This window comes from Mesitornis unicolor, unplaced genomic scaffold (genome assembly GCF_000695765.1).
Source record: "Mesitornis unicolor isolate BGI_N332 unplaced genomic scaffold, ASM69576v1 scaffold10320, whole genome shotgun sequence".
NCBI lineage: Eukaryota > Metazoa > Chordata > Aves > Mesitornithiformes > Mesitornithidae > Mesitornis > Mesitornis unicolor.
In genome coordinates this window covers 1-27,953 of record NW_010156258.1, presented here as the reverse complement: position 1 = coordinate 27,953, position 27,953 = coordinate 1, and the positions used below count along the sequence as shown (strand labels likewise).

The window sequence follows — 27,953 nt, the reverse complement described above, 5'->3', positions numbered from 1 at the left end:
AGGCTTGACAGCCCTCTGACCACGATACTCTGGTTTCTGCCCAGAATGCTAGGAGACAAGAAAGTTCAGAGGTCTGTTGTTACATCACTTGTTCGTACAAGTGAGATTGCACAGCAGTTCTTTTAGGTATTGCATTGCAGTCCTGTGTGCATCCCAACCCACCGCTGTTTTGGGTGTGCAGCTTTTGGGTATTGTGTACCCCTGCAAACACCACGTGTGCTGACTGTTTGCCAGCAGGTTTGAGCCCTGGCCAACGGGTGGTGACTGTTCAGAAGGGGCCCCTCTACCGTTTGAGGGGGACCCACATCACGCTGTTGTGCAAGGTGAGCGGCTACCAGGGCCCGGCGGAGCAGAACTTCCAGTGGTCCATCTACCTGCCCTCAGCCCCTGAGCGGGAGGTGCAGATCGTCAGCACCGTCGACCCCTCCTTCCCCTACGCCATCTACGCCCAGCGGGTGCGCAGCCGGGGCATCTACGTGGAACGGGTGCAGGAGGATGCTGTCCTGCTGCACATCATCGAGCTGCAGGACCAGGACGCTGGTGTGTATGAGTGCCACACGCCCAGCACTGACGAGAGGTACTTTGGGAGTTACAGCGCCAAGACCAACCTCTCAGGTGAGTCCTGAAGGAGAGACCTGCTCACTGTGCACAGAGTAGAGCTGCTCATCTCCTGGTCCCTGACAGAGGGGCATCTTGGGGAGAAGAGAGATTAATGGGACTGGTGGGTACAAGTTTTTCTTCTCTTCCCACTGTGGGATTGCTGTCCTACTCCTGAATGGACAAGGGTGGGATGCCCAGAGGTCCCTCAGCAGCTTGCTCTGGCCATTGCCTCCCAGTGAGGGCAAGGGAAGGGAGAAGAAGCCTTTGCTGTCTCATGGCCTGACTTTAACTTCAGTTCCTGATGCAGCCACAACATTCCACAGCCAAATGAGATTTCAGGCTCTGTGCATTAGCTGTTGGTGTCCTCTCAGGTCAGGGTATGGGACTTTACCCATAAAGAGGGAGGGAGCAGCTCCAGTAGGGCACTGGGAAAGGAAACACAATGGGGTGGAGAGGCAAAGGGAAAGGCCCACCAAGTTTACACAGCAGTATGGTGCTTCCATCTGGTATTCATCCCTGTTTCCTCCTTTATCCTGGTGGTGTGCCAGCCTGTGCTTGGGATCATGAGGGGCTGCTCATTAATCTCCTTGAGGTTGCCTAATTAATACTGCCCATAGTTTATCTGAAGAGGGTACTGCAGAGAGATTTGCTGTGCTTTCTTCCCTGCTGAATTTTTAACCATTTCACACCTCATTGTAGGCTGATGGAAGCCTGGTCAATCAGCTAAGAAAGCTAATTTCTCCCACACTGTCAGATTCCTTAGGGCCTGGCTGTGATTTCATAGTGATCAGCAGGTTGCCCATCAAGCCCAATAAATTATTTTTCCCATGACCAGCTGCTCTCTGTGTTTGTCTCCTATGTTCAGTGGTTGCAGACACCCTCTCAGCTTCCATGGTGCCCCAGGTCCTCAACTATGCCGAAGGGGAGGCAGTGGAGCTCACCTGCGAGGTGTCCAAGTCCACTGCTCAGCACACACATCTCTCTGTTGGCTGGTACCATCTTCAGGGAGCAAGGGAGAGCCATGCCGAGGAGGTCCTCACTCTCTCCAAGGACTTTGTCTTGAGGCCAGGGCCCTCTTACACGCAGAGGTTTCTGTCGGGGGATGTGCGGCTGAACAAGGTTGGGAACAGCACGTACAAGCTCTCCATTGGGGAAGTGGAGCCGTCCGACCAGGGGCAGCTGTACTGCGAGGCGGCCGAGTGGATTGAGGATCCTGATGAGACGTGGAAGGACATCTCCCGCAAGCAAACAGAGAGGACGTCGCTGGTGGTCACGAGCCAGGGTAAGGCCCCTGCAAAGTCACGCATTGGCTCCAACTCCGTTGTGCATTCAAGGCTTTATGGCAGCAGTCTTCAGTGGCCTTCACCTACCTCTGCCATAGCCCAGGGACCCACTGGTGGGTCTGACCGCCTCTACCAGGCACTGAGGGGATGGGCTGGGCTCAGGGTCATGGGAGCCCCTGGTTTGGGAGCTGTTGGTGCTCCTCACTTTGGAGGTTCACGCAGCCACATTTTCAATGCCGGCAGCAATCGTGCAGCCTCCTAGCCCCTTGGGAGCTGTTAGCAGAGAGAGCAGGGTGTGCCTGTGGCAGCCTGGCTCCTTGGCAGCGTTAAGCTCCAGTGTGCAGAAAATTGCCTTGGTTAGACTGCCTCAAAGGTCTCGTGGCCTCAAACTGAAGTGCACAACAGTCAGCTGCCCGTCATGGTGCCTCAGCCATGGGCGCTGAGGGACATGGGAATGTGCTGCCTGTGCTGCACGGCTTTAGTGTCTGCTGGAGGTGGCTTGTCTGTCTGCTGTTACCAGTCTGCTGGTTTCCAGAGCAACTGGTGTTGCTGTTTATTAGAGCACTCCTATGTTGGCTCCTAATAGTTCATATATGGCAGTAATGGGACTGTGGGTCGCTCTGTGCTTTGAAGCTGGTGCACCAAGGTCCTGGCTTATGTTTTAGAAAAACATAGTATTAGGTATTTAGAAAGAGGAGACTTAGACCTACTATGATGTATGAGACTGATTAAAATGGGAAAGCTTGAAAAACAGCCCCTTGCCAGTGCTGCCCATCCTCCCCTGCTTTTCCCTATCTCTGCCAAGCGCCTTCTGTTCCCTCTACCCAGCAGCTTCCCATGGCTTCTGGCACCTCTGCATCGCCTTGCCCAGGGCTGGTGGGAAAACCCCTCTCCCCACTCCTCATCCCCTGGGATGGTTACAGTGCTGTATGTTTGCTGCCACTCCTCTGGCTCCCCTGCCTGCCACCCCACCTGCCACAAGCGCTTTTCTGGCTGGAGTTCCTTGCCCTGCTCTGCCCCTAGCTGCGTGGGTAGGTGGCCCAGAAGAAGGGAAAATCTCCCTTTTCCACCAGTAAATTTTACCTCAAAGCAGCCAAGACAAGGTTGCATCTAGTTGATACCCTCTAACACATGCAGCAAAATGGGAGCAAGTCTCTCACTGAAAACCTGTCTGAGGTGGTAGTGTACCTTGTCCCCATGCCTCAGGGTGGATGGAGGATGCTGCAGAGCTAGGGTGGTGAGGGGAACTGGTGTCTCGTGGAGGATGGTGAGTCAAAGCAGGAAGCCAAAGAAATGGATGGGTAAGGACCAAGCAAACCATGTGCAGCTCAGGAGGCAAGGTACTGGGGAGGAAAGTGCAGTTTCCCATGGTCAGAGTCTGGTTTCCAAAACCCAGCTGGCTACCAAAGCATCTGCAATCACATCTGCAGGGCTGGGGACTTCCTCCAGTACCCTGTGGGAGAGCCTGGGGTGCACGGCTGAACCCCTCATCACACCAGGAGCTAGCAAACACTTAGACTGTGGCCAACTGCTCTAGCAGTTTCTATAAACTCTCTAACAAATATTTGGGAATGCCAAAAATACTTGCAGTGATTGGGATTCCTGTTCACAAACTGTTTATGAACCAGTGTTTAAATTCACAGGGTACTCTGCTTTCAATAAATTATCTGAGCCCTTCTAGTGGCAGCCTGGGAGCTGCTCTGTTTTACCTCCAAACTACAGCCTTGCCCTTGTCAGACATGGGTGGCACCACAGTGACCCAAGGAGATGGAGCAGCATGAGCCAGGCTGCCTGCCCAGGGAGTCAGGGCTCAGCTCTGCCTCTTATTTTTCAACTGTGTGACCGCTGTATGGGGTCACAGTGCAGTGTTTTGGGACACCCTGCGGGTCTCTGCCTGCAGCTGCTCTCCAGCTGAGCTGAAGCTGGGAACCCCCCTGGTTCTGTATTAGAGCAGGAGACAATTCAAAGTCTCTGGATTAGCAGCAGAGATTTTGAATGCCCTGTGAGGAAGCTGAATCGCACCATAGGACCCAGAGACAGGGTCCTTACCTCAAGGAGGTATGCCCAAGAGGTTATGCCAAAGGGAAGATGACTTTGTACTTCCAATGTCACTACTCTCTTTGCTCGGGACCTGCTGCTTGTCAGTATGGGGGCAGGACAGGGACTAGGAGGTGACCTCCACCTTCTCTTGCTTCCCTCCATCCTCCTCATGTGGTGACAAGTCTTGACATTTCTGCTTTCTGTAGGGACTACCCAAAACCTCCCCAACTTAGCATCTCTTGCCTGCCTCCTGCAGCAGCCAGCAAGGGCTGCAGCACATGGGACCAGCAGCACAGGATTCAGACAAGCAACTTGATCGCCAGTCCTCCATGTGCCTTCTCCAAGGTGGGAGAGCTCAGCTCCTCAGGGCTCTGGTGTTTCCTCCATGGTTAGAGCCTGGAGCTGACAACTGTCTCCCCATGGGCAAATTTTTCCATTCTGATAACTTTTCTAATTAAAGAAAATGTTTCAATAGAAAATTTCTTTACATTTACCTCTACACTGGACATCAGTGCTGCCAGGTGGGAGGGGGAAGTGTGAGCAGGGCCACCCAGCACCCTCTTTGCTTTTGATTGCCTACAGGCAGAGACCTCTCTGTGGACATCACTGCTGCTAAAAGCTCCCTTTCTGAAGGTGATACCTTGCAGCTAAATTGCATGGTGGGAGCCCAGAAGAGCAGCAGCAGGCACTTTCAAGTGCTTTGGCTCCTCAACGGTGTGGAAGTGGCCAGGTTTGATCCCCATGGGGTATTGATTTGGGAGGATGAATATGAGGAGAGAGCCAAGCTGAGGCAGCTCCAAGCACTCAAGCAAAGCAATGCAGTTTATGTCCTCACCATCTATGAGGTGGGGCTGAAGGACAACGGTACATACCAGTGCTCTGTTTCGGAGGTGAAGACTCCTGGAGACTCTCACAGCATCCAAACCAATCTGTCATCAGGCATCCAAGTCAACGTGAAGCCGAAAGGTCAGTAAATCCTAATGGCTGCTCTCTTCTGAGTAAAACATGCAGTGATCCCTGACTGGGGAACACTTCAAGTCTGGCCCCATCTTGGCAGGGGCAACACACCTGCTTTTTGCAGCAAGAGTGCAAATGTGCCATAGATTTTCGTAGATAATAATGGGAAAAGCACTTGCTCTGTCAAGCATTAGCATGACAGAGGGAGCAACTGTCAACAGAACAAACCTTTAGCTCAGTCTCTTTGCAGTAAGTTTTGGGGCAAATAGGTAGAGTTCTGGGGAGGCTGGGTCCTTCTGTGTCTTTGGTACAGATAATTGTGAGCAATGCCTATTGCTGCTGCTCCTGAGGATCACAGGATGACCCAGAAAAACAGGTAGTTCTGGATACTGTTGGGGGGGGGGGCATTATTGCAATTTCCATCAGGGTGCTCTCTCTGTTTTGGAGGGATGACTTGTAAGAAACTACTCTAAGAATGATGACCAAGGAGACTCTTGGTTTCCTTGTCATAGCTAGATGGTAACTGGCCTGATGTAGCAGAAGCTGCCTGTTGGGACTCTATTTCTTAAGTATTTTTTCATGTATCTATGTCCCAGGAAAGACATAATAAAAAAACAAACCAAACCACAAAGTCCTTTCCAAAGTTTTAGAAAAAACCTGGCTGAATATTTCAGACACTTCTTTTCATTTTCCGATGCCGAGATTAATTTAGTCTCTCCATTTAATGCCATGGAATCTCTGGCTTTCTCTGAGGAGCACCACAACGTCCCCCTCCCGTGCAGTAACTGTTGTTTGCAGAGAGCCGCATGCGTCTGTCCGTGTCCACCAGCACGCCGCGGGTCACAGCAGGAGACGCCTTGATCCTCTTTTGTGAGGTGCGAGGAGCGACCAGCCCCGTGTCTGTGCGGTGGTGGCACCTGCCACCGCAGCAGCCGCGTCCCCGGGTGCTGGTGGCCACCATGGAACGAGATGGCACCCTGAGCCTGGGCAGTGCCTACCAGGACAGCAGGACTCGGGGAAGCCTCCGGCTGGAGAAGGCGAGCTCCGGTGTTTTCACCCTGGTGATCCCCAAGACGTTGGATGACGGTGACAGCGGGCAATATGGGTGCGAAGCAACAGAGTGGTCCCAAGGCCAGAGGTGGACAGAGCAGGGAGAGACAGCAGTGACTGTCAGCTCCATGGGTGAGTAGGACCACTGCTATTTCTGGGTTTTCAAGGTGGACACGCTGGAGGATAGCCTGGAGAAGCGAGTGGATGCATGTGGGTAGGACAGAATTTTGCTGTGCCTTGAGCTCTGCTGCTGCTGCTCAAGGGTGACCTGGGGCTGATCACTTGGCTCTGGAGTGCTTCAGTCTCCCCATTTCTAGCAGGGTGCTTGAGATGCTTTGGGAGAGACACGGGAGACACAACAGCTAAAATATCCAGAGACTTGTAAGGCAGTGGCTTGCTCAGTAGGTCTTTCTGACTGTCTCCCTAACTTGACATACAAAGTATCTGTTCCACCAGCGTAAATACTTACAGTAATTAAGCTCAACAAAGGCACTTGCTGAGTTGTATGGTGGCCTCTGTCAGAGGGTTGTCACTCTCCTTCTGCTGGCATCTGCTCTCATCTCCAGTCTTCTTGTCTGAGCACAGAGCTGCTAACCTCCCTGGCATGCAATGCCCATGCCGTTTCTTATTTTGATTGCTGGAATTGGGTGCCTTTGTGGAGAGGCAGCTTTTGGCTGTGATTTATGGTATTTCCCTTTCTCATTGCTGGGCTGGGTGCCCAAGAGCACCAGTTGGGCCACAGGAGTCATTAGGCTTTTGTGGAGAGTGAAAAGAAGCAGCAAACAAGGCAGCAGCATCAGCAGAGGATCTCCGACTCCTTGCCATGGGGCGAGACTGGGGAGCTTGGAAGAGAGGGTACTCGGGGTTGCCTGGGGGTGAGAGAGTGGGGGCAAGGTAGTAGTGGGCCAGGGACTACATGAGGCTGGAAGTGCACAGTGCAACTTGAAGGAGAGCAGCACCATCAGAGGAGCAGCAGGACCACTGGCTGCCCTGGGGCTGTGGTGGCTGGGGCAGCAGGGACAGTGCTGTGTGGGAAGGGCAGTGGCGAGGTGGCCCAGGGCAGGATTTCTGTCCTGACGCCAAAGGGCTCTTTCCTCCCGAGCAGGTCTCGGTCTGCATGCCACACTGAGAAGCCGAGTTGCCACCGTCAGATATGGGCAGAGTTTTGAACTTGTCTGCCAAGTGAGTGCCAGCTACACCCTTGAGGAGGTGCCAGTGTCCGTGGAGTGGTTCTTCCAGCCCAGCCCTCCTACCAGCAACTACCATAAGCTGGTCCGGGTCTTTCCCAACAGCACCATGTCCTGGGGGGCAGAGCATACACGCTTCCAGGGGAAAGCCCAGCTGACAAAGGCTGACACCTCCTTCAGGCTGCGCATCCACAGTGCCCTGGCTGCTGAGGAGGGGACATACCAATGTGAGGTGGAGGTCTGGAGAAGGAACACCCTACCACTGGGGCAGCCGGCAGCCACTGCCAGGTCCAATGCTGTGGGGATAAAGGTGATGCTGCCAGGTAAGCAGAGTCACGGGTGCTTCTTCAAAAGACATCTCTTCTGCAACTTTAAATCCATCAAACATGACCAGGGGCAGCCAGGACCCCAGTGGGGTCACCTCCCAGGGCCACACGAGATGGTGCTGCCTGTCCTGTTTCTTGCATAGCACCCACAGCTCCTGACAACACTCTTGGTGGCAAATTTGCTGTTGGGGAGTGGCAATGTCTATTTGCAGATTATGCCAAGCATGTAGGGATCAGCCTTGCTACTAGGATGTTAAGCCTTGTTTCTGGGAAGAAGCAGTCCCCAGTAAGGAGCCCAGTTGCATGCTGGGGTTGCACGGTGTGGACTTCTGGATAGGTCTGCAAGCTGGTGGAGAGAAACCAGTTCCTGAAGCTGTTGCTGGGACATCTGCCTCCCCCTGAACTCCCCCAATGTATTTGAGGCACACTGAGAAAGCGCCAGGACTCTTGGCCAGGCTGGGAGCCAACACTGACTCGTGATCTGCTCAGGGCTCTGGGTGGAGGTATCTCCTCCTGGGCACGGCTGCGCTGCACAGCCATGGGCCTTGCTCAGGGTGTCCTTTTATGGCCACCTCTGCAGGCAGGGGCTGTCTGTGCGGCCAGGGTCTGTGCTGCCACTGTGCCTGCCAGCGCTGAGCAGGAAACCTCATCCTCTTATGGAAGAGAGATGTTGCAAACGCACTGCAGCTCCCCAGCCGTGACCCTGCTCCTCGTCACCCCTGGCAGCAGCACGGTGTCAGCTCACCCTGGTCGCAGATGGGGCTGCTAGAAGAATTAAAGGGGTTGTCCTGGCCAAAACCTCTGAGCCTGCAGAGGAAGGTGTGAGAATACTTCCCCCCACCCCTCCTCCTGGTGTCTGTTCTGCCAGCAAAGGAGAGTTTTTGTTCTTTTTCATGCATTAAGTGCTTCTTCCTCTAATCCTTGGATTTTCAGGATCACAACCCAGTGAACTGAAGTTATGCATTTTCCATGTTTTTTAACTGATTGGTTTGCTGTAGCATAAGCTGATAGGTTTCCTTCCCTGTCTGGGCTCGTTTCCATGGTGCTCTCCCTCCTGCTTTGCTGCTGCTTCTTCCTCACCCCTGCACAGCTGGGTGCTGGGGTGCTCAGTGTTACACCTGAGCTACAGCCAGCTGGGGCAAGGGGTCTGCAGGGTGGTACTGAGGTGAGGGGTAACAACAGAGTGTCTGTGAGTGTATGTTAGTAGTGTAAATAGCATTAAGACGAGGAGGTGTAATTGTAGAGCATCTGCACAGAGGAGACAGAAGCAGCGGAACAGTGAGTTATTACCGTGTTTGGCTCCAAGTGTATTGCAGCTATTACTGGATACTGGGACACTGTAAAGATGCTGGGAACTGGGAGGGGGGTGATGGCTCTACTGCCATCTCAGGCAGCGTAAGCCAGCAAAAGGATATTTGGGAAGGTAGAGAATTAAGTCTGGAAAGGAAGCTGGCTCCAGCAGCAATCGGATGAGGTGAAGCTGCAGAAAACGAAGATGCAAATAATGAAAATCACCAGTCTATTTCTTTACGCAACAAATCTTGTGGTTGGAGCCTGCAGAGATACTGGAGTTTTTGACTCTTTTTGACTCTTTGTTTACTACTTGGTGTTAGTTGGTGCTTTAAATGCCACTGTGGATCTGCCCATAGCTTCACGTGGGAGGGACATGCGCGAAAGTTCATAACAGGAGGGGAAGGAGGACAGGCCTTTCCCATTTCCAACTTCTTAGGTAGTTCAGCATCTGGCGTTTGGTGGGGTCCCATAACTAGTGCCCTGGGCAGGCAGATGCTGCCCAACCCTAGTGGGGATGTATCCATCAGCCTCTCAGAACAGCTGCCCATGGTGGCTTCCCCCAGCTCTGGAGCAAGCCATAGGGACTTCGCACCAGCTGCCCCTCCGACCAGCTGGCCTGCATGGGTTGGTGCAGTGGCCGTGGCCTTCTGCCTTCTCTGCTGCTCCTGGGCTGCCTAAAGCACAGCATCAGCAGGCAGGGGTCATGGCAAGACGTGCATTGAGAGGCTGGGCTTGGTTAATTAAATTGAAAATTAAAGAGAAAACAGCGCCGTGTCTTTCTCTGTGAAAGGAAAAGGCAGGCAGCTACTCTGCCCTTTTCTGTAATTGATCTTTAGCAGTGGCAAGAGGAGACCTGGAACTGAAACAAAGGGGCTTTGCAGCAAGTGCTCTGCTTCCTTTCGAGGTGATCTTCTCCAAAAGCATAACCGCAATTTTTCTTGTCAAAATCAAGTGCTCACAGCAGCGGTTTCCGAGGCTCCTCTCTGAGCTCTAGTAGTTTTCACATCTCTGGAGTATTTTCTGCCCTGACAGGGGCCAGGCCAGCCATACTAAAGTAAGAGCCCCTTGCTGGGCAGTTTGCTGTCTGCTGTGCTGGCAGCCTCTCTGGGTCTGGGGAAAAGTCCTGGGTTTTACCTGCCTGCCCCTGACTGCAGCAGTGCTGCTGCGAGGAGCTCGCTTGGAGGGAGATGCACACTTTGGTCCAGCATGGCCCTGTAGCTGACTTGCCTGAAGCCCCTTTCTGCCAGGAAAAGTGGCAGAGGTGCTTGTGATGAGCAGTGGGCCTGCTCTCCCCAGCAGCTGCAGCTGGGGAAGGCACATCCATGTGTCTGCCATGGGAAGGCTGTCCCCAGTGTCCACCACCTCCCCATGTCCTCCCTGCTCCTCTCATGTGGCCTTTGAAACAGGAGCAAGGTCTCCAGTTGAAATACCTGGCAGTATTTTTTCTTTCCCTTTCACAGAGTTTACTTCTGGGTCCCTGAATAAAGGTCCTGGACTCTTCAGCAGGCTGGCTGAAGTAATATTCCTCTGTACCGAGCAGCTGATGTTAAGAACCAGCACTAAATTGAACGATTGCTGAGTATTATCACAGCGGATGTTCAGGGCTGTGTAATGTGGTTTCTGATTAATAACCACAGCAAACACCTGAGATGGTGACTATTAGTGAAACCCACGCAGGCTTTGCAGTCTCTCTAAGAGGCACTTGTTCCGTGTTTCCAAAGCTGTGGGCTGCTTTTGTCACTTATGTGTGAGCCTGCTGATAGAAGCAGTGGTAGATGGACGCATTTGCTTCAGACAGAGGCTCCGACACTGCAGCTGCCTCCATCCTCCCACATCTGCCCCATTGTCCCCCAGGCACCTCCTCCATTACTCCGCTGCCCAGCAGCACCCAGTGATTCCCTGCCACAGTTCAAATAAGGGTGTGTGGATTTGCTCTTTCCTTGCACACACACACTCACACACCTCTCTCCTTCACTGCTCCAGCATCCTCTAATGGGTCTTTGTCCTCTGAGCATCTTCTTCCTCCATCCTCTTTCCTCAACTTGCCATCATCCCTGTATTGGCAGCTGCAGCCAGCATGATTATTTTGTTTCTCCATTTTAGAAAGCAAGCTTCAAGTAGCTACGAAAGAGAGCTCTGTGGAGATTGCCAGCGGTGCTGACACAGCCATTGAGTGCAGGATTGCGTTTGCACAGAATAATTCTCAGTTCACTGTTACCTGGTACCTCTTACTGCCTCCTCCGGCAGAGGCAACCCCCGTGCAAATCGTAAGGACCAACTACAGCGGCATACTGGAATACGGGGCTGAGTTCAGCTCTCCTGCACAAAAGTCCCGGTTCCTGAGCCAGAGGGTGTCCAGGAACATTTTCTGGCTGCGCATACTCTCTGTGAACCCCAGGGACCAGGGCAGGTACTACTGTGTGGTGGAGGAGTGGCTCTGGCTGGTGGAAGGCTGGCACAAACTTGGAGAGGGAGCATCGGGAAGGACCATGCTGGAGTTCAAGCTCCCAGGTGAGCAGGTGGTTATCTCTTGTATAGGTGCTGCTGGAGAGGGTTGAATCAATTTATGATGGAGCCCTTGCTAAGTCTCTCCTAAGGTGGCAGGGCTTAGGAGAAGCAGTGGCTCCTGCATTGGACCTGAGGCTTAGAGATGTAGCAGGTGTCAGTGCTTCCCAAAGGGAAATAGGGAATTAAGATCATTTACCACATCCTCCCAAACCAACCAAGCTGGTTTTTTTGCCACTATCAGATGATGTCTCATAACAAAGTGAATCGTGGCATTTTCTTTTTCCTCCAACACATGGTGCACTTGGTTGGTTGTACAGTGCTGTGAATAGAGAAGCAGCCCTTTCCTGGTACTCCTGAGCATCCTGAAGCAAGACATTCAGTTTCCATTTAACCTATAGCACATTGCTGCTGAGAACAAGGCTGAAGGCTCAGCTGCTCCCTCCCTGGGCACTGCATGGGTGCATGGTGGGTCTCCTTGGCTCAGTTCTTTCCTCTCAGCCTCACTTGGCTTATGGGTTGCAGCCCCAAACAACATGAATTGGAGAATTCCAGCTTCCTAAGCAGCTTTTGGTCCAAAGGATGCCTCATTGCTTGTTTAGAGGGTGTGGGAAGTATGACAGCAGAGGCTTGTGAACAGGGGAATAACGTGATGGGGGGAGGAGGGGGGAAACACCCTTATCATAAGAATGGAGGAGCAAGGTGCTTGTGGATGTCCAAGAGGTTCTTGCAAGAGGCCATCCCAATCCCTTGTCCTTCGCTCCAGATTTCTGTCTGCCTGCAGGCAGAGGCAGAAGCATGTCTATGGCAGTGCAATGCAATGCCTCTTTCTGCTTGCATCCCACCCCAGAGCGTGAACTGCAGCTGGAGAAAACCAACAGCAGCATCTCAGTGAGGGAGGGTGAGGAGGTGACGCTGCACTGCCTGCTGCGAGGTGCCCGCCTGCCCGCCACCCAACTCTCAGCCACCTGGTTTTGGGGGAAGGAGAGCGTCCCTGTCAGTCCTCTGCTCACCCTCCATCGTGATGGTGCCATCGAGTACCCCCAGAAGAGTCTGGCGGGGAGACTGCAACTCCGCCGCCCCACCGCCGGTGACTTCAGTCTGACACTGCGCAGCGTGGAGCAGGGTGATGCCGGGCTGTACCGCTGCCAGGTGCAGGAGTGGCAGCAGCAGAGCGAGGGGAAGGACTGGGCTCTGGAAGCCTTGGCAGACTCAGGGTACACTCGGCTCACTACCATCCCACCAGGTAATGCTGCTGGGTGCAAGGGGCTGCTCGCCCCACACCAGTTCCCCCTTAGCTGTGCTAGGGGGGTGTGTGTGGAGGATAATGGCAGTGCTCTGCTGGCGATGCTGGCTTTAATGGCAAGGCTGCAGCAGGGTTGGGAGGACTTGTTAAGGGATTGTAGAGGGGGATCAGTGCTGGGGAGATTGCCAGAGTTGTGCTGGGAGGGAGTGGAGCCCTTCGAAAGACACATGCTATGGGCCTGTTGGGGCACGGTAATGAGATCCCTATCCAGTTGATCTACCAGGGCTGGAACGCAGGTGCTTGGCATTGTAAACGCTGGAGGTGGTGGTCAGATGAGACCCCAAGAGCTCCAGCTGCGTGGCATGGGGTCCAGAGGGTACCCATGAGTGCACATGCATCTGCTGCCCAGTGATTTGCAGCCTTTGAGCTCCCTGTGGGACCATGGGCGCAAACCTCTGCTCTCAGTTTTGCCCTTAGGGTCAGAACCCTGTAGAGCCCTTCCTTGTACCTGCTACTGACACAGGCAGGCACAGAGCCTACTCACAAGGCTCTGCACTTACAGTGGAGCTGATCTGGATTTAATTGCGCGGGGAGGGGCTGACGCTTCATCTACATGTTGTTATGTTCCTGCAACTGTCCATCACAGCTCCCTCTAGCATGCAGACTTCTTCATCAGCTCCCTCTCTCTATTGTTACCCATTACTAGTGAAACAACCATTGCTAAAATTGCTCAGTAACTGCCAGAAAATTCTCCTCCAATTTTTTGTATAAGTGTTTTTGCCAAGTGGTTTTCATGGTTTTCACAAAATCCAAGAGATTAGGTGGGTGACTTTTGTTTTTCTGTTTTTTTTAATTTTGTGTGTATTTTTCTCCAGTGGTGCAGATATCTCGAAATGCCCTTCTGGCTCACAGATTTCAAAGTTTTGGAGTTTTCTGAAGGGTAATGACACAGCCATATACAAGTATACCTGTGACCAGGAGTAACTTAAGCCTTAATCTCTGATGCTGCCCTTTTAGGATACCTATAGGATACTGCAGAGGCATTCATGTAGTGGAGACTGCTCCCTGTTTTCCTCTGGGAATGTAAATGCTGCTTCTGTTTATACAGATGGGGCACAGAGCTTCAGAGGTAGAGAGGTAAAAGCCAATTTCACAGCCAGGAGTAGCCCCCAGACTGGTTCATCCCTAGGGTCACACCTAGCCCTCCAGGCTGTGCAGGTCCCACATGGACAGCTTCAAATCAGCAGACCCATATGCTTACCATGGTTCTGCAGAGTGGGCATAAAACATCTGGATGTGGGGGATGGATAAAACAGACCCAAAGGAGTCAGCATGACCCTTCGTGGTAGGCCAGGTGCATCTGAGGTCAGTCTGTGGTGTTGAAGCTGTGTGTCAACTGAGGAGATCTTGATGGCCAGGAGTGGCTGTAAGAAGCCTGGGACAAAAATGGAGAGGCTGCAAATGCGAGTTTCTCAGCTAGCATGGGACTGATCAAACGTGTTTTTCTGAAGTAGCCAGAGGGTCCACCAGCAGTGCAGGCAGCCTCCACCTCAACTGGGGAGCTGTTCTGCAGAAGCTGCCAGGGACAGGGATGGGGCTTACAGATGCCTGCAGCTCAGCGTGGCTGAAATAGGACAGCAGAGTGGCAGAAGCAAGGAAAGGCAGATGTCTGGGGGAGACAGGCACCTCCTTGATGTGGTTTCCTTTGCTTTCCTCTTGTCCCTCCTTGTTCATTGGTGCAGCCTCTGACAGACCTCTACCTCATCCCACTGTCACTGGTGTTGGGCAGGGACCCAGGAACTGAAGGGTATGTGGCTTTTCCTTGTTACAGCCCAGTCTGGAATGGGTTAGCTGAAGAGCTGTGCTGTTTCTGTTGGGATGTTTCAACTGAACAAGCCAGGGCCTTATCTGACCTCCCAAAACAAGTAGTTGAGGCAAATTACCTGGTGTCTCTCCTGCTTCTCCCCAGGTAGCCTGTAAGAATTCTTAAAAATTGGTAGCTGTTGAAGACTGAGGGGGAAAAGTGATAAGAAAATAACCTATAGAAACAGTAGGAGAGAGAAACTCAAACTACCTTGGAGCCTCACTTACTTATTTTTCTTTTCTTTCTCTCCCCTCCAGAGTTAAATGTTTTGTCTAGGATCTGCTCATCCCCACCACTACTGAACTTCATCCTATACTTACCACTGGTTCTGATCCTTCTCCTGGCCCTTGGCGTCTTCTGCTGTTACTTCAAATATGGAAAAAGCAAGAAGGGCAACCTCACAGGAAACCAGCAGGTGGAACTGCAAGGGGCTGGAGACGTCAAGAAAACTTAGCTGGTCTCTAATGGCAGATGCACCTTGAAGGAGCGGAGCTGGACAGCTGAGGAGGACTGAGTACTCACAGAGGGGCTTTTTATTGTTTTGTAGCAGCTCTTGCAATGAATCCTTACAACTGTGTGTTTACTTTCAGTGGAACAAAGCAGCTTTGAATGACTGAGCAAATAGGGTTTTCATAACAGGTGCTCTTGTCTCTTAGGTTAGGTATCCATCCATTTCACACTTATTTGAGTTCCTTGCAGAATGCATCTCCCACTGAGGATGGAAGTGGTGTTATTCCTCTACAGGTATAAGGGAAGAAAAACAGCTCTTTTTGTACTGTGACAGCAAAGTATCAAATTGCTACTCATTTTAGATTACTTGACAAAAATCTATGTGGTGTGCAGGCTAAAATCCAGTGACAGAGCCAGAAATGAAGTATTGGTGTCCCATTTAAGGCACTGCACTTGCCTTTGCCCACCTTTTGCTGGGGAAGCTCTCAGACACTGCTGTCCCCTCTTTCTGAGAGTTCCTGTGCCCAAAGAGCATCTTCTCTGGAAGGAAATGGATCTTCATTGCAAAGCCTGTCACAGGAACATGAGGGCTGAGCAAGGCTGTCTGGAGCTGAAGAAAGTCTGTGGCTGGGGTACCACAGCAGTCCACAAAATCCAAATCCTGTTGACCCAATAAGGGACTCACATGGAGTCTTGGATCCCAGAAGGAAGAAGTGGACACCAAGCCGTCTTGGAGATAAGCGTACAAAGACTTTCCATCTCCTTCCATTGCTGGGACTGCTGTAGGAGAAGACAGCATCCAGACCCTCATGCCTGGGCTGTCTGTGGGTCAGGAAGCTGCACAGCTGGGACCTGGTATTAGACGCCTCCAGGTTCTACCGTGTAATAAAAAAAGCTGTGTGTGTGCTTGTGGGGGAGCTCCTCTATGCTCTGGGATCCAGCTCGGGCTCACCTTTCAGGGCTGAGGAGCATTGCTACCTGAAGGTGATGGCTGATGCATTAGAGGAAAGGAGATTTCAATCCAGTCCCTATAAGTCAAAGGATACTCGACCCCTAATTGTGCAAAGTGGGATGCGGTCCCAGTGACTTAGAAGACCAGGTGTCAGGATGACACTCAAAGCGGCCATGTGGAAATCATGGCAGATGTTTATGAACCTGCTTCCTTTGACTAGAGGGAGGGTTGGGGACATCACAGCCCCTCTAAATGATCTGTTCAAGTCCTTCACTTGCTGCTTGCCCTGTATCCCCCAGAACTGGGAGGTGCTTCAGTCCCTTTCTCCTTGAAAAAGCACTTTTTGCATAAGTTTGAAGACTGCTGCTCTTGTTTCCCTGTTGAGCCACTTCTGTCTCTACTGGCTGGCCTGTTTGCTCAGCTTTTCCCTGAGGGTTGTTTTCTGGACCCCGTGCAGCTTTTCCCTTTGCTGCCCCGACCCCAGCTGTCTTACCCGTGGTGTGAGTGTTCAGAGCCACACATGGGGCTCTCTGCAGCGGTTTTCCCCTGCCTCGTGGGTTATGTCCCGTTTACACGTCCCAGTAGGATGTTTGATTTCCTGTATGCGTGTGACAGCACGGCACTGTTTGCACTTGGCACGCAATCAGCAGGCTCCTCTCCTGCATATTTGCAGTCTAGCAAGTTTGTTTCTCCACTGTGTGTTCAGGCTGTTGATTTTTCCTATCTAATTGAAGCACCGTTTGCATGGGTCTGTTGAACAGCTTTCTGCACCAGTTTGCAAAAGATCCTGCTGTCTGTTTGTCTTAGTCCTGTCTCGATAACGCTTTAACTCATGGACCAGTTTCAGTCTGTTTTGACAGAGAAGCAGATGCTCTCAGGACATGAAGCTTCTACAAATTTCATGAGAAGTGGTAGCTGGATGAAGGAGAGGAGGTGGGGGAGTTGTCCCACCAAGGGAAGGCTGCACTGTGAGCTGCCTGACAGCCAGCCCTGAGCCAGCCGTATGCTGGCTACCTGGCACCCAGCTCTTAATTAGGGCATTCAGAAAGGAGATGTAGATGTGTTAGGGTGTGGGAAAGGGAAGAAGGAACTATTTTTGTCCATAAACTACCAACAATTAATCTGTGCACATAGTTTATCTACCCATTTTGTGCTGTCCTTCTGTATTTTTGTTTGGCTTGTTTCTTTAGCTTGCCCATAACAGAGTACCTTGGGGGAATACTTCACGAGCCTTGGTAAAGTCAAAAATATGTGACATCTACTGCTTACCCCTTCGCACAAAGCTTGCAGCCTTCTTGCAGAGGAGATTAGATAGGTCTGACATCCTCTGTTCTTGTTTAATACAAACCAAAAAAAGTTTCTTTTTTTTCTTGCATTCTTCTAAGTGCTTTTAAGTATTTTATCCCTGTATCTCCCTGAGGATTGCAGTTAAGAAGATGCAAGTGTGCAGTTTTCCCTTCTTTTTAAAAATAATTTTGCCCTTTTCTGGTCACTTGATGTCTCGCACCTCCTCAGGTGCTACCACAGCAAACCACAAACAGATGGCTTGACAGCCTGATCTTCACATGTCTTAAGATGAACTTCATCAAGACCATCCTTCTGCTCAAAAAATCTAACTTATTTAGGTTCCTACTCCTTACATGGAGTGCTGGGGTGGTGGCACGGGACAGCCCCTACCCTGCTGCAGAGGTCGCATGTGTGGGTCAGTCTCCATAAGCCGTGCGAGCCCTGTGAGTGACCTGGCAGGGTTTGGTGCATCCCCCAAGCCCACGCTGGCCCCTTGCTCGACCCCCTTGGCACTCTGTTGCAGATCTGTGGAGGCATCTTTGCTGCCATCACATTAAAAGCTGCAAACATCACATTTGCTGCTTCACATTAAAAGCTGCAAACTCTACTGCAGCACAAGATTTTTGTGTCTGCTGAGCAGAGAGGGGGAGGTTTCTCCGTGAATGGGTCACTTTCTTCTGTCCCGTTTTCCCTCAGTTAACCACAGGCCTATGTACATAGCAGCTTTCTATTCATGCACGTTCAGAGGTTTTAGTATCAGTTCGTGAAGTGTGCCTAGGGCCTTGATGAAAGGGTCTGCAAGAAGAATGTGTGTTTTAGCAGTGGCGGGGTTTTTTCCTCTTTATTTTTTTTTCGCGCCTTGCTGGATCACTGCCAAACCTTTCAACTATATTTTTTAAGATGTATTTTTTTTCCATGAGTGAACTTAGAAAGCATTGTAACATATCACGGCAAAAGCCCCAAACCAGTCCTGTTTTTAAAGAGAACATTTCACTCAGCTGAGGTAAATGTATGAGAGGGAGAAAGACGTGCGTGTGTAGTGGGTCCAGGGGATCGTGTTGGTTTTGTTGCTGGGGCTCTTGGCCACTTTCACCCAGCACCATCGTTACATCTTTTCCCCAAGTTCAGCCTCTGATGTAAATTAGAACAGCTGATAAAATAGATATTGAGCTGTTACAGCCCTGTGGGGGAAAACAGTGCAACAGCGCAGACCCTGCAGCACAGGAGTGGCCCAGTTGCACCCCATCCCCCAGATGTGCCCTTCCCCAGGCAATGTCCTGTGTGGGGGCAGCGCGCAGTGGGAAGGTCCAGGGTCCTTTCACAGGTTTTAAAGCAGCTTTGAAGGGGCTACAGGGCAATGCAGAGCTGAGTTCAAGAGGAATTAATTGTCTGGGAAGCAGTTGCACGGGGCTATAGAAGCACAAGAGCTGTATTGTGCTCTTGTGTTTCTATAGGAAGGTATGGAAACCATAATGTGTTAGTGGCTGTGCAGGAGCGTGGAAAGTGGCTTGCAAGCAAGGAGATAGTCTGAGTCCCCTGGCAGCTGATGGGCTCAGGTTTTTCCAGTCTGCCCTGCTCCCTGGGAGCAGAGGGCACAGCAGCAGCATGCTGTGCTGTGCTGCCAGGGCAAGGTTGTTGAGGAAGGTTGCCAAACTTTCCAAGAAATGCTTCCAAACAAATGATTTGCAGTTCTCCTGGGATGTTCCCTCTCAAGCAGCATTTCTTCATTCCTTCCTATTAACTCTGAGTTGGTTTTGAAATTTAACATTCGTTTTTCTTCCTGTGATAAAATATTTAAAAACTGGAAATAAAATATGCAGTTCTGATATGTGCTTTGGTCTCATTTGGTGCCATTTTGCATTGCAGCTGGGTCCTGCAGCCCCCACTTGTTTTGTGTGTCCTCTGGCCTTGGCGTTTGGCACCTAATACAATGCAGAATTACTCCTAGGACTCCAAACCTTCCTTAACCACCAAGTAACTGCTGCATCGTATCTGCCAACTGCTGTTTTTTTGGTCCTCCTCCTCCTCCAACCATCTGCCTCTTTCCTCTTTTCTTCCAGCAGAGAATATGGGATTACAGTCCTGTTGCACAGGGCAGGAAAAGGCCGCCCTTGCCCTAGAGCAGTGCTTTCCAAGGCAGAAGCAACACAAACCACGGGTCTCGAGGTGGGAAGGATATGTGAGAGGTGATGTGGTATCTGGCTCGCTTTGCTACTGCAGCAAGCAGGAGGGCCCAGCTCAGCGTCCTTTCAGCCAGCTGCACTTGCCAGCAGAGACACTGGCTGTGGTGGTGTGGGACTGACATGGTTAATGCCCCCCTACCTGCTTGGGCTTTTGAAAAAAATCCTTTAATGGATATCGTTTAAACCAAATGCAAGCATGTTTCCCTAGCGGCTCCTATTTAGAAATGCAAGCCAGAAAGTGAGGCCTAGATGCTACTTGCTTCTGCAGTCTGGACAGGAAACAGAATACCACAAACAAGAAATTTGAGCATGTGCTCCTCTGGGCTTTCTTGCTTTTATTCATTCATCACATTTTTTTCCTGTGTATTTCTAAGGAGAGTTATGTGTTTATAAGTGACGCTGGCAGGGAACTGAGCCAGTGCCAGTGAGGGATGTGTGGGCACAAGCTCGCTACTGCCATTACAAACCATTCACCTCCACCAGCAGCTTTATTTAAAGAGGATATTCAGAGCAAGGGGGTATTTTGGTCTTCAGTTGCCACTGTGCTCATTCCCCCTGCAGGCACTGGGAGCAGGTCAGTCTGCTTTGGCTGCTGGGCAACGTGAGGGCAGAGGGAGCAAGCTGTTCCCCTGGCACTTCTGGAGGCTGCCTCAAGATGGGTACTGTCCTTGGGGACTATCACAAAAGCAAGGCAAGGTGGGGGTGGCTGCAAAGCAGGTGGTGACCTGGCATCTGGCCTTGTGCATGCTGTACCTGCTCCTTGTAGGAGTGGGAGAAGGATTTATCTCTGGGACTGTCAACTAAGTGTGAAAATTCACTGGAGGCAGAGGAAACATTCCTTTTATCGTTATTTCAGCATGAGGGAATGAATGGGCGAATGCTGGGAGCAGTATGGCAAACCATGAGGAGCTGTTGCTCCTTGCAGCCCCTTCATGAGATGCTAATAGGGAGGAGAGGCCCACTGTCCCATTTGAAAAGAGAAGGGCCATGACCAATCAGTGTTAAATGTGGCAGTAATGCCTCACGCAGTGGCCCTGGGATAAAAGGCAGAGGCAGCCTGAACTGTAAAGACGTTTCATTTCCCTGGTAATGAGGGAGACACACTGTGGCAATGAAACTGGGGAGAGAGAGACCGTGAGATGCTAATTTCTGTTCCTGCTGCCGCTTTGATCTGAAGCAAATGCCCATTTTAAATTGCAAACGGATGCAAGTCAGATATCATCCAGCCAGTGGCTTACAGGCTTAATGAAGTGGGACGTACGCTTCTGCCTGATAATGTTAGGAGAGGCAGACAATTCAGGGAGGAATTACTGAAGGTCTAAAGAGACAAGAGATGGGGAGGAAGGATGGGGATGTCGCGGAGTAACTCTCACCACCATCAACATGGCACAAAGTCCCCTGCCTTCTGTCCTTGGGAAGCTATGCCTGTGGTAATCCCCTAGCCCCTCTGTCTAGAGAAAAAGCTATGAACGTAGTGTCCTGCTATTAGGAATATGTTTTAAGCCAGCATGCAACCTGTACAGGCAACGCAAGGCCATCCTGCTCTTTGGTCTCAGAGTGTGTGTATCCATTTGGTGCATTCCCTAGGTGAGGTCAAGTAGCTCATTTTGTGCTATCATTTAGGCACTTAATCAGACTTCAGCTAGATAAAACTTTCTGGGACTTGACTGATGAGGCTGTTCTGGGGCAGACCGAGAGACTGCTGGGGACAGGGTTCATCAAGACAGAAGTGATCTAGGAGACTGTAGCTCACACTGGACAGACACATCTTCTTGAGCCTCTGTTATGAGAAAAGGCCTGACCTGTTTGAAGAATGTGTCCAAAGGGCTGTTTATTACACCCTTCACTAATAGAATGCCTTTGGGCCCTAGGATCAGGTCCAAGTTTGTTGTATAGCTTGCATGGGTACTCAGAGGATGGCTTTGCAAGCTGCTACTCTAGACCAGTCAGACATGGCAAGGCTGGGGACCTGAAGGCAGCTTGGGAAGCTCGACCTCTGCACAAAGCAAGGCAGAAATGATCTGGCTACTGACAGAGGCAGGTGTGTCTCATAAACCTATTTGGGTCTTCGAAGGAGTCAGTAAGCATTTGGATGAGAAAAATCTCATGGATGTAGTCTGTGTGGACCAATATAGCATCATTTTGCTGCTGTCTACACTTGCGGTATACCCACACCTTCTGTGCAGGGCCATTCCTGCATCTCCAAAGAGGGCAGCAGACCTGGCATAGGCGTGGGGTGGGGCTGGCAGTGACTGATGAAAACCATGGCATGGCTTCCAGATGGGGAATGACTGAACCCCCTGGGCCTGTCGGTCTTGGGGAGATGACCCCAGCTTGTGTGAGAAGTCTCAAAGGGAGAGGAAAGGACTGACAGCAGTTGGGCTTTTCTTCTTACCCTACATGAGAGCAGGAGGAGTGAGAGGGAGCAGGGTTTTCACATAACACAAAGGTAGAAATCTCCTTATGGGATGTTGTGCTATAATTTTGTGTTTTTTCAGGAGAAAACAATCAAGAGTGGGATCCACTGAGCATTGCTAACCTTGAAGTGGCAATCCTGGTAAGTCCTGATCTGTGCTTTGGTAGGGGTTTGGGGAAGTATGACATATGGCTGCACTGCTTTTGTCTTCTGCTTTAGGCCATTGCTCAGACAAGGTGAGAAGGTAGATAGTCTGACCATCTGGACTTTTTTTTTAATGTTATTATTCTATGTTTTGGAGCTGGATGTAAAACTGTAAAGGTGCAAAAAAAGGCACATACCCTCTCACGTTTCCTCTTCCTTTGATATTGCCTGTCAGGGCTTTTTTTTTCCTTTTCTAAAAAATGCTTATTAAAGTATTGGAATTCTCTTTCAGTAGAGTAAATCATGTTAATCTGAAGGCCACTAGGCAAGATAAAAGTTTTTAGAGTATCCTTTCTCTTTTTATAGCATCTTCCATTCAAGGACTTCCCACCTTCATAATAGCATAGTTGAGAACTTTCTCTGCTTAACAAATGAGGGAACTTAGACACAGTAGTTTGCTGTGAAACAGGCAAAGAAATCAGAAATCTGCTTTTTTAGAACATCTCCAGAGAAGGAGACAGGAGGAAAGACTGACTCCAAAAGTGAGAATCAAAGGGAAAAATCTCTCTGCTGGACCCAAAATAAGTTTCCATAGAAACAGATTTCTCTGAAAATAAATTACTGCAGGATGAAATGAAGATTGTTGGGATCTAATTCTGCAAAATATTTAAGCATGTTCTTTGCTTATCCCTATTCAGCTCAGGATGCAAGCATATGATTTCCATGGAGGCTTATGTGCTTTATTTGATGGAGGTAGAAATAAGGACAAGCTGTGTTGAATTGGGATCTGGGCTTTCTTGTGCTTTCTTGCCGCCGAGAAACTTGCAACTTATTTTTTTTATGACAGTATGTGTTGCTTTGCTGCTAAAAGTACCAGCCCCAGTGCTTCAATCTGGGAGTTCAGCACGAAGTTCCAGCAGACTCTTCCCACTAACAGGGAGTGGAGTCAGCAAAGTGTTTACATTGCTGGGTACTTTATTGTTTTCTTAATTAACTCTTTTTCTATTTACATGCAGATTTAAATTTACATGAGATATTTATTCTGTAAATGAACGCCATGGTGATTATCAGATAATTAACTTGAGAATTGATAGCATAAGAGGTTGAGATTTGTTCCTAATCTATCTTTTGTGCACCTCTATTTATGGCCCATGGACATTTTAAAGACAGGAAAGGTTCTTAATATCTTGGATGCTAATTGCTTTTACTGTGACTGTGTGCTGGTAAATGATTGGGTTTAGTTTAAGCTGTTTAAGGCTGCTTTGTATATCTTTTTTTCCCCTCTGTTGTGACTTTATGCTCAAATTAATAGGACAAATAAGGTTTGACTCAGAGTTTTATTGCCATTTGCTGTACTTGGAATAGATGAAGCTTTTGTGTAGCCAAGCTGTGGCTGCTCTTCTTCATACAAACTTTCCATCTTCTTATTCCCTCTTTATTTTATACTGGCTTTCAATGTTTTATTTGGGTAGGTGTCTATTTGTGGAGACCCCTGGCTTCCAGCACTTCCCAGCAGTACTGTAGAACCCCTCATGAGTTTAAGCCTACTGATGATAGCGCCTTGGGAGTCTCTTCAGATGCTGAAGAACAAATAATCCTCATGGAAATTGTATCTAGTTTTCTTGTTCCCTCCCTTGAGCCTCTGTGCCTGTTGCAGCCAAACTAAACTCTGAAGGCATTTAAGCAATCCATCTTAATGTAATGTTTGACATGGAAACTGTTGACTTGTTGTTGAGTCCATCAGGCCACCAGTGCTGTCAATGCAGCAGGGTGGTGATGGCCACAGTTGGTGAAGCTGCTGCTGGAGCCTCTGTCATCAGTGGAGGGGCAGCAGCTGAAACTGCCCCTCAGCACTGCTGGGCTTTGGTTTTTCCTTTACAGCTGGAAATTGCCCATTCTCAAAACTTTCTCTGTCAGGGAGATGGAAGCCACAATTCCTCTCCCAGAGATTCAGTTGTTTATTAGTGTTTGCAGAGAGCTACTCATTGTGCAGGCATTCTCCTCTCCTCCTCCCTGCTTTAGGACAGATTTCTTGTTTTGTCAGTGCCGTGCTGTTACCATCAAAAGTGCATGCTAGAGATGGCAGCACTTACGTCTCTCATTTGATGGTGGTTTTTCAACTCCAAGCTTTTCAAGGTGTAGGTAAAGGATGCTGTCAAAGGAAATCACATCCTTCCAGCAAGACCTATGAGGGCAGCTGTAGGTGCCTGATGGACAGTCGTTCTCCTCAGATGCTTTCAAATCCCCGAGAAGGCCCATGACTTATGTCAGCATACAAAGCGTTGAACAGATTTGCATGGGAAAAGCAACTTTTGTTGCCCTGTTGCTGCCTCCTCTGGTCCAAGTGGGGCCTCTCTGATCCTGGCCATCAAGCATAGAAGCAAACCCTGCTCACTCCCCAGCTGGTCTTGCCCAGGTCCCCTGGGAGACATCCCAGGCCCACGAAACAAGCTGTGGTGCTGGGCACACATTCCTCTGCACTGCAGGCATGAGTAATAGCATCCCCATGCAGGCCATCTCTGCAGGCCTCCTTGCCAGGCTTGCAAAGCCTGCTGTTTGCACACCAAACTGAAGTCATGAGAATGAATAAAACCAATCTATTTTTAAGCCAGTGTGATATCTCTTACTCTTGGCTATTTCTGTCATAATTGGTTCTGTTTTCTGCTAATGATCTGAAGTTTAGCATCTATTCCTGCCTTGGAGTGTTACTTTGATAACTGGTGCTAAGGAAGAAGGTTAAGACTGTTGTCAGCAGTGGAGGCTGCAGGACATATGGGTGCTGCAGACCTGTTAGTGATAGACAGAAAGTTGTTTTGAGGCAGTGGGCCAGATTGTCTGGGAATCCTGGCTTAGCAGCAGTGAAAGGCTGATGAGGTAAGAAGTGCTGGGAAAATCCTGTTAGGGAAGGAAAAGAGCAAACTGGAACTGAGTGATCACAGGACGCCTGGTATTGACTATGCAGTTTCTCTACAAAATTGAATTCACTTTTGACACAGAAATGGGATTCTTATTTCTCTCCCTATTGCACACGTTTCATTAGCAGGCCTGTAAGGCACTCTGACCTTTCTAGCATTTACTGCCAGATTAGGACCATCCTGAACACTTGAGGCAGTTGGTTCGGGTTTGGATCAAACATTTCCACCTCCATCTTGCTTGCAGATGCTGTGAAGTGGGATGAAGGATCCAGAACAGCATCCCCAGATCTGGTCTCTGTTGATGTGATGGAGGTTGGAAGCTCTGGTGTAGAAACATTCCTTGCTGAGCTGGAGGGGAGCTATTTCCGGATCCAGACAGAGCAGCATGGGCAATAGCAATTTGTACACACACGTATGGTGAAACCTGTGGGTAACCACCAGCACTGTCTCCTGCACTGGGAGCTGCCCTGCAGCTGGAGTCTGTTTCCATGTTGGGTGTGTTTTGCAGCACTCTTTAAAGCACTTCCCTGGCTCTGTTCAGTCAGTGGGTGATTTGTTGACTGTTCTTCTACAATAGGTAGATTAGCCGTGATTTATCTGGGACAGTGTTGGGACTGGTAATTTGTGTGCTGCTGTTGGGTGTAGGAGTTCTGTGATCTCATGGTGAAGGGCGAATGCTGTACAGTGCAAGGGGACAGATTAGGATAACTAACACAGAGGAGTCTGGATCCACTGGCTGAATGGGTATGTGGGTAGAATATCCAAAATCCTTCAGCCTCTCCTACTCCCTGCACCCTTCTGATTAGAGGCAACAAAACGGCAGGCTTGTCTCCCCTTTTTATTCTCTCTTTTTTTCAGAAGAAGATGGGAGACAAGCAAGGGAACAAATCCTTCTGCAGAAGAAAAGCAGCAGTTTTAGGGTCTGTAAGCAGAGGCAACACTTCTGTCAAGGGCACATGCTTCTGGGGACACTGCAGTCATGGTTCCCCCATATAAGAGGCACGACAGGGTAGGGGACGCAGGGAGGGATGGCTGAAGGCAGTGTCCTCGGGTAGCAGGTGAAATGCCCAGAATTGGGGCTGCACAGGGGCCAGGAGATGCAAAGACCTGAAGGGAGGCTGGGGTGTGGAGATAGGACGAGTCTCATAGAAGCATGGGACAGCCCAGGTTGGAAGGGACCTTGAAAGATCATCTGGTCCAACCTTTCATGGAAAGGGTGTCTAGGTAAGATTATCTGGCACTCTGTCCAGTAGTGTCTTCAAAACCCACACCAATGAGGACATGACCACATCCCTGGGGAGGTTGTTCCAGTGATCGATTGTACTCACTGTAAAACACTTATGTCAGGATGAAATCTCTCCTGATGCAGCTTGTCCCCATTGCTGCTTATCCTTTCCGTGTGGCTCCTTGTGAAGAGAGAGCCTCTGTCTAATTTGTAGTCATCCTTCACAGTAAAACTGTGATAAGGTTTCCCCTAAGCCTCTTCCAGGGGAAAAAAGACCTAATTCCTTCAGTGTTTCCTCACAGGGCAGGTTCTCCAGCCCTTTGATCATCTGTGTGGCCCTCCTTTGGACTCTCCCCAGTCTGTCTGTGTCTTTTTTGAGCTGTGGGGACCAGAATGGACACAGTACACTAGATGTGACCTGACAAGCACTGAGTAGAGTATGATGTTCACATCTTTATCTCTGCTAGTAGTGTACCTGTGGATGCAGCCCAGGATCAGATTTGCCATTGCTGCAGTGGTGCACTGCTAGCTTGTGTTCAGCTTGTCTATCAGGAACCCCTGGTCCTTTAGTCCCTCCATGCAACCAAAGTCAGGAGAGCCCGAGGGGGTGGACGGTTTGTCTGCAGGGTTTGTGTTTCTGCAAGGTGTACTACTCAACTTGGCTGGCTGACACACTGCAGTGCCTTGCCATCCTCTCAGGGAGAGGGGAGCCGGCCGCCAGGTGTGGGTGGCGGGGGTTGTTTGCACACTGAGAGTGGACAAAGTAATTGCAACATCAGTCAGGAAGTCTTTGATGCAACAGGAACCCCAAGGTGCAGTGACACGTGGCCTCCTCAGCCCTGCAGAGCAGCAGCTTCTCCTTTCTCATGGGAAGTGCTGAGGCTTGGGGCTGGGGTTGGTGACCAGCACCCATGATGTGGCTCCTGCCTTGCAGATCTGTTGCCTGCCGCTGCGGGCCCTGTGCACACACATCTTCCAGGAAAGGCTCTGTCCAGCTGGCACAAGCAGTTGGAAAGTATTTTCCTCATGCTCATCTGGAAACTGCTTATGTCTATTTGTGTAAAATGCCATTGTTCTTTTCAAAATATCCATCTTCCATGTCTCTGAGCTGCAGAGCTGACCCTCAGCATCCTGAGTTTCCATATGGAGCCGTCACAGCCCTGCCTGCCTGGCTATTTCTTAGTTTTTCATGTATCGTGGGAGTGAGCTGCACAAGACCCTTCCTGCTTCCCTTGCTTGCAACTCCGCACTCTGTCAGCCACAGCAAAACTGCCAGTGTCTTGTCAACTTTTTGCTGCTCCTGGTAAAAACTTTGAACCTCTGTGAAAATATAGCAGCTGCATGAGCTGCAGACTCAGCAAGGTGAGCAACATCTGGCAGTAGACAAATCTGTTTAAAGACAGCCTGAAAAATTATGAGGGACATAGAGAGCTGTGGAAACATGGGTGCATTCCACAGCATCCGTCAGGCTGGAGTTGGATGGGCAGTTATCCTTCTCTTCTGCAGACAGAGGGGGAGCAGAGCCCACCAGACTTCTGTCATCTGGTGGAAGCAACCTGTGGACTCTTGAGCTAGATTTTGGAGACCTCAACCTGCACCAATCTCCCCATAAAGAAGTATGATGGTGGGCAGGAAGGAGTGCCGGATTTCCACCTGAAGCCTACTAGCTGTTATCAGCTCCACTGGCTGTTGAATCTGGTCTTTTCCTTTGAAATCCAACTCTGGGTTAGGACAAGTTTTTGAATAATGTTCAGGAGGAACTGAAGAAGAGTGTCTTGCAGAGCTGTGATGCTGGCCCAGAGCTATGGCCCACAGAGCAGTAAGGAGTGATCCAAGGAAGTGGGGGGGCCCTTGTGGGGTTTCTGATTAAGGACAAGAAGGCTGCAGAGAGATCTACAAGAAAGTAAAATTAAAACCATGATTTGTTGCTTCACAATGTTGAGACTCACCAAATCATGGCACATGTGGAAGAAATCATCACAGGCTTTTGGTTTGGTGGTCTGTTGTGGTTTAGGGCTGGGCCGGCCACT

At 50.2% G+C, this 27,953-nt stretch overlaps 1 protein-coding gene across 1 annotated transcript; it reads left to right on the top strand.

The window, feature by feature from the left end:
- The first annotated feature begins 45 nt into the window (after positions 1-45).
- Positions 46-14,805, top strand: CD101 (CD101 molecule). The gene is made up of 9 exons (XM_010186010.1): positions 46-100; positions 238-615; positions 1,466-1,882; positions 4,506-4,889; positions 5,679-6,062; positions 7,036-7,440; positions 10,840-11,247; positions 12,092-12,487; positions 14,609-14,805. Exons 1-9 carry the CDS (start codon positions 46-48, stop codon positions 14,803-14,805), a joined length of 3,024 nt encoding a protein of 1,007 aa, XP_010184312.1.
- The last annotated feature ends 13,148 nt before the right edge of the window (positions 14,806-27,953 follow it).

Bases quoted from the DNA above. Each gene is read 5' to 3' on its own strand.
- CD101 (XM_010186010.1), top strand. From the start codon at position 46: ATGCTAGGAGACAAGAAAGTTCAGAGGTCTGTTGTTACATCACTTGTT. The intron at 101-237 runs GTGAGATTGCAC...GTTTGCCAGCAG, and splicing joins TACATCACTTGTTCGTACAA to GTTTGAGCCCTGGCCAACGG. The intron at 11,248-12,091 runs GTGAGCAGGTGG...ATCCCACCCCAG, and splicing joins GCTGGAGTTCAAGCTCCCAG to AGCGTGAACTGCAGCTGGAG.